Here is a 9,025-nt window from a genome sequence, read left to right as displayed (position 1 = left end):
AAAAAAAAAAAATGAAGAGATTGATCATGATCATGGATTGGACAGCTTAATGTTATAAATAATATGTTAATTTCTCAGGATCAATTTAAGTTCAATGTAATTCCAATAAAAATCATATTATCATTTTTTTAAAGTGATTTTAAAAGTGATTCAAATATATATGTGAAAAAATTATAAGTGTACCAGATATTATGGGAACAGGGTGAGTCTGTAGGATAAGCACTGGACTGAGAACCGCAAGGTGGGCAATTCTAGCCCACCAGCTGCTCCATGGGAGAAAGATGAGGCGTTCTGCTCCCACAAAGATTTATATCCTCAGAAACCCTATGCAGGGTTGCTATGGGTTGGAACCAACTTGACAGCACTTTAATAATGACAACAACACTATTAAGACCCATGATAAGACAAAGAAATTAAAAGAAAAAAATACACATATATACAACAATTCAACAAAGTATTTCAAAAACTGATCCATGGATATATATGCAAACTTGGTAGAGATGTAGCTCCACTTATCGGTAGGAAAAGGTGTAACTTTTATCACAGTTATTGTAAGGAAACTTGCCTCTGGTGGCCCTGGGTGCAATGTGGTGGGCCTATATACACCCAGCAATTATGTTTCAGTGTGTGGTCACTCAGGGACATTGTCCTACAGGACAATAAGAAGGCACTTATAAGGGTAGCCATTTTAAAGCTGTTAGAGGTAGAGAAAGGAAGTGACAGCCTGCTTGTCCATCACCAGTATGACAGGTAAGTAAGATGTGGTGGGTCCGTTTCCATGAACTGCTCCTCAACTGTGAGAACACTTTACTAGATGTATACACAGCAGTAAAGAAAAATTTCTAAAACAATAATGCTGAATGGGGGAGCTTAGGAATGTCATGCTTTCTAACACTTAGTAAAAGTCTCATGCACTTAAAATCCACAAACACAAAACAGGCCTGTACGTTTTGTGTGACAACATGTAACTCAGAGGACACATGTAGAGCACTTGGATATGGGTGTCTATGAGGGGAAGAGAAGGCAGTGAGCATGTATGACTTCCAGAAAATGAAATATTTCACATGTGAAATAGCATGAACAAGAGCTGTGTCCTGTAGAGAGAATCCCGATGAAAGCCCCAGCATGTGACAGAATCAAATGAAAGGGGTAAGTACCCCTGGCTTGTCTCTCTGTTCTTACCGAACACTGTACTCTCCTTGACAAAAGCCACTTCTCCAAGCCCATCCTTCAGGCACCTGTGAAATGAGAAACCACCAGAAGGCTCAGCAAGGCGCAGCCACTCAGCCGGTGATGCCCTGAAATCCTGTCCTGTAGTACACCTGCTCCCCCAGCGCCATGCTCAGGAAGGAAGACTCAGGGACCAGCCTGAATTCCCCACCTTTTGCTTTAAGGGCTGGAAAGTCCAAACTTTTTTCTTCAGCATAAAAGGCAGTTTTGAAGTCTCTACATGGGACAGGGGGTAAGGGGATTGAGAAGGCTTGGTGTCCCTGGCCGGTGGCTCTGGTTTTAGACATACACTGGCAGGATATGTGGCTCTTTCTCCCAGAACTGAGTGAGCAGATGTGCCCTGGCCAGTGTGGGGAGGCCTCCTTTCCTACAGAAATGCCTTACCTCCCAGGAGACGAAACAAGGAGGGGGAAACAGGCACTTCAGCCTCTGCTTAGGCTGGAAGGTGTGAGGAGGGGGTGAATAGCAAGCAAAGATCCCAGATTTGGCAGAACATCAGATTCAACACAGCAGCTGTCCAGCTGTCCTGCCCAGGCAAGACCCCTTTATTCCCTCTGTGTGTGGGAAGTGGGCAGGAAGTAGTAGAAGGAACCCAGGACAACCTAGGGATTTTCTGGGGAGGCAGAAGGAACCAAAGTTGATGTAGAGGTGAGGAAGGGGGAGAGGCCTATTCACTGACAGTTTTCCTATCTGGGTAGCAGTAGGAGAACTCAAACTCTCTCTGGCCTCCCTGAAAGCAGGCTGTGCTCTATTCTGGTCCAGAGAAGGGTCCTCTGGGCCACTGTAGAGACGTGGACAGTCCCACTCACCTGAAGGCACCAGAGTAACCAAAGTATGGTTCCTTAGAGTTGCAGGCACATTTATCTGCTCCTTCCCCAGCACACAAGCGACACAGGTTAGGGAAACGCTTTCCATTTGCGCAGGGAACACAGCTCTTCGAGAAGAACCTAGACACAGCTGTTTAACACAGAGAAGCAGAGCACAGAGTGGGAGCCATCTCCGACCCCAGTCAGTTACATTCCCAGCTGTGGTCCCCATGAGCAGAGACTGCCCTTTCCTTCCCCCATTCCTGCAGGCAGCCTCTGAGTGTGTTAGGATTGCAGGGAGATGCCCATGGCTGAGAGAAGGGCTGGCTGCCATCTTCCCAGAGTGTTAGTACAGAGAGCCCTGCCCAAGCATGTTGAAATCTGGTTAACCTCAGCCCACTTCGGACTCACCACACATGTAAGCATGTGACCCCAAAGCAGCCTGTGTGTGCAGCTAGGGTAGAGACCCCTGCCTGACACCCACCATCCCATAGCCATCTTACCCATTTCAAGTGATGCAGGTGGTCCTGCCCACTTCAAGAATGGACGAAGGGTCCCAATAGGGATGTTCCACCCTGCAGACCTGCCAAGACCTGTATGGCAGGATGCCTTGCCTCGGAGTTGGTTCAGCTGGAAGTTTGTACCTTTCTTCACCACGGCCACGGCGTAATAGTGAGTTTGTGGCTCTGCAAAGGGGCAGAAAGCACTGAAGTATCCTAGCCTGGACCAGAGGAAGAAAAACAGCCTCCCAATTCCCTGTGGGAAGAAGGAACTGAAGGCCGAGAAGCCCATGTTTCCTCAGAGAGAGCACCATCTTTCCTGAGTCAGTACCAAAAAGGATCATCTCATGGGGCTCCCTGCATATGTAATGCCAAACCAAGCCCCTGCCTCAGTGTCCTCATCCAGTCTGACTCACGGAGCCCTGGACCAAAGCCAGTGCCACAACTGGTTTTTGGGTCCCCAGGAAAACTTACGTGCTTCGGACCCGTAGACCTCAGCCACGACAGGCTTCAGGTTGTAGGGGGCCTGGCCTGCCTCAAGCACCAAACTACTATCGACAACCACAGCATCTGCCTGTTTTGCCTAAAAGAAAAGAGGACAGACCAACTTCAGGAGAAAACCTGCCGAAACCCAGACCAGTGGACATCAGAACAGCATAAAGGCTCCAGGGCCAGAAGGGCCTTCAAAAAACAGTCATTTTTGTCCATTTCCCAGCTTTCAATCCATTTGATCCATCAATGTTGCTGAGAGATGGCATCAGCTAAGAATTCCTCTTTTGGATCAATGAGCACTCCGCTGCTAGGAGCTGTGAGGGTAGAGGACAGCTTCGATTTACTGCTTGACACAGTCCAGTAAATATTAGAGTAGTCTGACGAAACAGATAGCTCTCAGAAGTTGCTTTCTACCTTCTCTATAGAGTAATCTTAATTTTACTTATAAATATATATATAATTTAGCAATATTCACAACCTTTCACTATGAATTCTACAAACCTTAGGAAAAACTAGCTTATGCAGCAATTGCTTTCAGCCTTGGTGGATTGAATACAAAGAGAAATTGTATAAATTACTCCCTTTCCTTAGAAAACCTAAGTAACTGCACTTGTGAGGCCACAAAAGCAGATAAGCATATTAGAGTCAAGCTGACCTACCCCCATAGGCCTCACCACAATCAGTCACTAGCTAGAATTCACAAACCCCTACATACAGACACCTGCATAAACAAGCAGACAATAATGAACTTAAGTGAAGAATAGTTTTGACTTTATAATCTACACTTCTTGCAGCAAGTAGCCAAGTTGAGATTTATGCCGCATAGCTTCCAAGTGATTTAGTGTATATCTTTATTATGAAAATAATAGCACATTATGTAGGATAGAAAGTTTATAGTCTTTTAGTAGAAACAAGAAGAAACCGTTTTATCTCATACTGGGAAAGAACATGAAGGTCAATCTGAACATCACAGAGTATTCTTGTTAAGGCGGTTTAAGGACCAGGTGCAAGAATGTTGTGACTAACTGTGTAATAATTCAAGAAATGATAAAAGTGTCAATGCATGTACTGTGTAATTTTAAGTATAAAAAATAAAGACTTGCTGGGCTGGGCTAGCAGAAGGAAGAAGAAAGAAAGGAGAAGGAGGCAGAAGAGCAGGCAGAAGCAAGAGAAGAAGCAGAGAGCAGGAGGGAGAGGGGAGAAGGCAGACAGCAGAGAGCAGAGGGCAGACAGCAAAGAGAAGAGACAGCAGAGAGCAGAGGGCAGACAGCAAAGAGAACAGGAAGCAGAAGCAAGAGCAGAAGCTAGAGAGCATAGCCGGACAGCAACAGCAAGCTGAAAAGCCTCTCGAGTTGTATTCATTCATTTCTTCACCCGAAGTTTCCACGTATTCGCTCATGTCCCACGACCCCCGCGGAGGGCAGGACACCCCCGCACTCAGCCAATTGCCTTAATCACTGGTGCTGGGGAGGTCCTTCTGTGCCATGCACCCATTTATCTCTATTAATCCCTGTCAGGGTCGCTATGAGTTGGAACCGACTCCATGGCACATAACAACAACAACACAGTGTTTTGCTTATTTTCACTAGATGATTTCTCTTCTGATTTGGTTATTTCTTTCTTTCCGGTTAGGTTTTCTTGAATAGAAAATAAAACTATTAAGAAATTTTAAAATTATCATAATAAACCATGATCATTCCATAAACCAAGTTTGTACTACTTTGCACATGCTTACATATTTCTTGTATTTGCAACATGGTATACATGTTCCATAATACTTTGTGGACCACTTGATTCATCTAAGGCTGCATATATTTTCTTTCTTCTGCAGAACCTTTCTTGAGTTTTATTGATTGCATCATATTTTACGATAATGTTGATATTCCATAATTTATTAAGCAATTCCCCAAATGTTCACTACCTGGAGTTATGTCTAACTTCTAGCTGTTAGAAATTATGAAAGCTATTCTGCAATGAATACCTGTGCCTTAATTTTTTCTTTTCTTTTCTTTCTGATGTTTCCTTGGGATAGGCATCTGAGAGACAATGACTATATTTATTTTTACAGCCTTGCTGCATGCTGCCATTTTGCTTTCCCGGAAACTCATAATGCCAATTGCGAATGCCATGGACAATGAAGACTATTTCATTACAGAATCACCACTAGGAGATGTGTTGGGGTTTTTTAAAGTGTTTTTGTTTTAGAAAATGCTAAAGGTAATAGGTTTGCATTCTCTCAGGTTATTAAATCTGTTTTACTCATTATTTCTCTTTTCCTGATCATATCATTTTCCTCATGTGGTATTACATTTCTGACTCATTCAAATCAGTTTCTTTATAAAGTATAAACACATACTCAGCGTATTGCTTTTTTAATCTTTTGTTAACATGTTTTTCATTGCTAGGAGTTAATTTTGTTATATTTTTATTTCATTATTTAATCCATTGCTTCAATTTTTGAATTTTTCTTTCCTCTACAATTCAGCTAGTTAACCTGCCCCGAGTCTTTCAATAATAGAAGCTTTATTTTTAACCATTTAATCTATCTCAGCTTTATTTTGATGCATAATGTACAGCAATGATTTTCAAATGGGACTCTTACTAACAATGTAGATTCCATGACGTTATCCCCAGATATCTAAATTCTGTTAGACTGTTGTTATTGTTGCTGTTAAATGCTATTACGTCAGTTCTAACTCATAGTGACCCTGTATAGGACTTCTCAGGCTTTACAGCTTTTTGGGAGCGGAAAGCCTCATCTTTCTTCCATGGAGCACCTGGTGGACTCATAATGACCCTGTATAGGGTTTCCGAGGAGCAGCTGGTGAGTTTGAACCACCAACCTTGCAGTTCAAACTGACCTTGAGGTCCAGTGCTTATCCTAGTCCAGGAATTTATATTTTAAACAAATATGAAATTCTGGTGCCATTTGTCCAAAGACTATACTTGTGAAATAATAACAGGCTAAAAGATGGAGTCCTGGTATGGTGCTATAGTATAAGTACTGGACTGCTAACTGCAAAGTCAGCAGTTTAAACACACCAGTTGCTACTTGGAAATCATATACAGGGTCAACTCGATGACACTTAACAACAGCAACAGGCTAAAAGACCAAGCAGACTAAATTTTTTCTCTAAGTACTATTTTAATAACTCCATTATATTTATGAAATGACCCTACTGGTTTGCCATAGACACTTCCTTCTATCCCACTGTGTGCTGAAGTTAAGAACACATGACTGCAGCACAGAGCAGATATGCAGAACAAATTGGTTGACTAAATGAGTAAATTTTCATTTCAGTAGATCTTTGGATCTAGACAAACAAACGAATCAGAAATGATTTCACAGGCATGATACCCTTCCCCAACTCCCCCCCCCCCCCCCCACCCCCCCACCCCCTCTCTCTATTTCCCAGAAAATGCCTTGGATGGATTTCTTTCAAGTGCCCAGTATCCGGTAGACCTTTCCCCAGCAGTGTGGAGTGCTGACTATGACCAGAGCAAGTTTATTTCTCTCAGGGTTGGAGCAAGGAGATTTCACCTTTCAGATGAATCTGCCACCAACACTACAGTCTCATCATACATAACTCAGTTTTTAAAAGACTTTAATTTTATATGCTAGCATTTTATTAACTAACATTTTATTAACCACCATCAATTCATACTGAGATCCCAGTTTTCCCACATCTGATCTTCCCACTTAGAGACTTCTAGCTTGTTTCTTTCTACTTCCAGAATAAAAATGGAAACTCCGTTTCCAGTGTTAGAAAACTACTTCCAACTTACTGCAGCCCATGAAATAAAACAAGGGGAATAGTGGAGGGAAGTGTTTACTGTTTTATTCCATTCCTCTCCCTTCCTTTTCCTTGCCTTCCAGTTTGGTCCCCATCAACAAATGGCACTGACTTACAGCAATAGCCTGGATACATTCACGGTGGGAAGTCCTGTTAACACAGGTGAGAGGTGGGGCGCCCACACTTTGCATATTCTTTTTGAATTCAGAGCACTTTTCTGCCTCATCAGGTGATATGGTGCACCATTTAACGATATTCTCAGAGGTGGCCAGACAGAGCCCTGGGAAAAAGAGATCAAGGAGTCAGAGTCTATGCACTGTCCCTGGGGGAGACAGCTTCATCCTTTGATGGAGTCATCTGGACTTGTACATTCCTCCCTACACCCCTCTTTCCATCCCTTCTATTCTGTGGCTAAATCAGGCCACACTCCAGAGTGTTGTGATTTCTTTCCACTGCTCTGGACTTCCTACCCCTGCCCCACTGCAGAAAGCTGGAACTCACACACTTGTACATCGCAGAGCTAAGAACTGTTGGTTGCTACTGTTGTTAAATCAGGTCTGGTGTCCTCATGCACCTCCAGATGGGATCATTGTGTCCATAGGAATTTCATTGGCTTCTGTTACAAAATTAGATTCCCAGGCATTTCTTTCTAGCCCATCTTAATCTGGAAGGCTGGCTGGACATAGCATCACCCAAGCCTTCACTGACCATGGTGGCTGCACATGAGATGCCTTGGCTAGGAAGTGAACCTGGGTGTCTTGCATGGAAAACAAGAATTGTACACTGAACCACCACTGCTCCCAACATGCGTTTAAACTTTTCCATTTGGCATATTTCAAAGCTGGAATCCACCATTCCCCTTCCAAACCCTCTGATAGAAAAGCCCCAAGCAGGGGGCGGGGGACAGGTTTGCATCACTGCCCCGGAGACCAGCACTGTGCAGGTGCGCCAGTCTCCTCCTCACAAGAGCCCTGTGGAACCACCGGTGGACTGTCTTTAAAATTAAGGCTCAGAGAAGCTCTGTTTGGCCTCATAGACACAGTCCATCAAAGAGTTGGGGTCTCGAATCTGAAACTAGTGCAAACCGCTCACCCTTTCTGAGCCTCACTTTTCTCCCTCACAAAACGCATACAACAATCTGATGATGTCAAAGGTCCTGGTGGGACAAAATGGGACACTGTTGTAGGAGGCCTTTGGGGAAGCTCTGCACCTCGATGGCTGTGCCTCACCGGGTTTCGTGGCACCCTCCGCTGGCTCCGCCCCAAGCAGAGGGGCGGGACCATCCGAATTCTTCTTGCAGGCATCTTTCTGCCGGCATCTTCCCGCCAGCCTTAGGGACCGCTTCTCCGTCTGCAAGCGCAGGGATGCCCACTAGCAGAATGGAGAGACCCAGGGTGCCTACCAGCAGAGCTCAAGGACCTAAGGTGCCCATCGGCAGGGAGCAAAAACAAGGATGCCCCTCAGGCGGGACGCCTCCCCAACACATGCACTCACCAAAGGCCCCGAGGGACAGCAGGGCAGTGAAGAGGAGCCTCATTGCTGAGGTCAGCTGTGGCTCTGAGGAGAGAAGGTTCTGCCACCTGCGCCCGCCCTGTGCCCCTTTATCTAGGCCTTGGTGACCTCACGGGTTTTGCCCCGCCCTGTTGCCCAAATGTATCTCTTTCCTTCTCTCCACCCCCACACCCTGCGGCCAAGTCAACATGTTCCTTGAGGCCCCAAACTCTGAAAAGCCCTCGGGACAAGGAGTAGAGAGAGGTGGTGCCCGGGCCAAGTTCCCAAGAAAGACAACCCAGTCCCCATCTCACTCTGCAAGTCGTCTGCCCTGGTTCTTGGGGGGTTGTTCTTCGGTTCCCTCTGGTCTCTAAGCTCCTGCCGAGCCACAGCCCCTGTCTCTTGTTCCATGTCTGGCCTTAGTACCTCCTAGAGGACTGGACACAGCAGGAAGCCTTAGGTATTTGTGAACAGAGGGGTAAACTGTTTTACCCCTTAGCACACGTCTGTCAGGTGCCTGGGGGCTCAAGGTGAGGTGGTGCCTTGGCTAGCAGTGAGCTAGGGAGTTCTGAAGAAGCCCCAACCAACCAAGCAAGTCAGCAGTAAGTGCCCCTCCTCCCCCAGCTCACAGGAATAAAGGAGACCACCCAGAGTCACCCTTCTCTGGTGATTAAACCTGCTGGGGGTAAGCCCATCCTTGTGCAGAACTTCC

General features: G+C 45.3%; 1 protein-coding gene across 1 annotated transcript in view; it reads right to left on the bottom strand.

The window, feature by feature from the left end:
• Positions 1 to 8,359, bottom strand: part of LTF (lactotransferrin) — a 32,480-nt gene extending 24,121 nt beyond the window's left edge. The window contains exons 1-6 of the mRNA XM_006868813.1: positions 8,317 to 8,359; positions 6,939 to 7,102; positions 3,011 to 3,119; positions 2,540 to 2,722; positions 2,040 to 2,187; positions 1,183 to 1,238 (exon numbers count right to left, since the gene is read on the bottom strand). Coding sequence (XP_006868875.1) covers positions 1,183 to 1,238; positions 2,040 to 2,187; positions 2,540 to 2,722; positions 3,011 to 3,119; positions 6,939 to 7,102; positions 8,317 to 8,359 — 703 coding nt within the window. The remainder of the gene's footprint in view (positions 1 to 1,182; positions 1,239 to 2,039; positions 2,188 to 2,539; positions 2,723 to 3,010; positions 3,120 to 6,938; positions 7,103 to 8,316) is intronic.
• Between the last annotated feature and the right edge of the window lie 666 nt (positions 8,360 to 9,025).

This window comes from Chrysochloris asiatica, unplaced genomic scaffold (genome assembly GCF_000296735.1).
Source record: "Chrysochloris asiatica unplaced genomic scaffold, ChrAsi1.0 scaffold00124, whole genome shotgun sequence".
In the NCBI taxonomy this organism is placed as follows: domain Eukaryota; kingdom Metazoa; phylum Chordata; class Mammalia; order Afrosoricida; family Chrysochloridae; genus Chrysochloris; species Chrysochloris asiatica.
The sequence above is the reverse complement of the archived record's forward strand: the minus strand, read 5'-3'. Positions and strand labels throughout refer to the sequence as shown.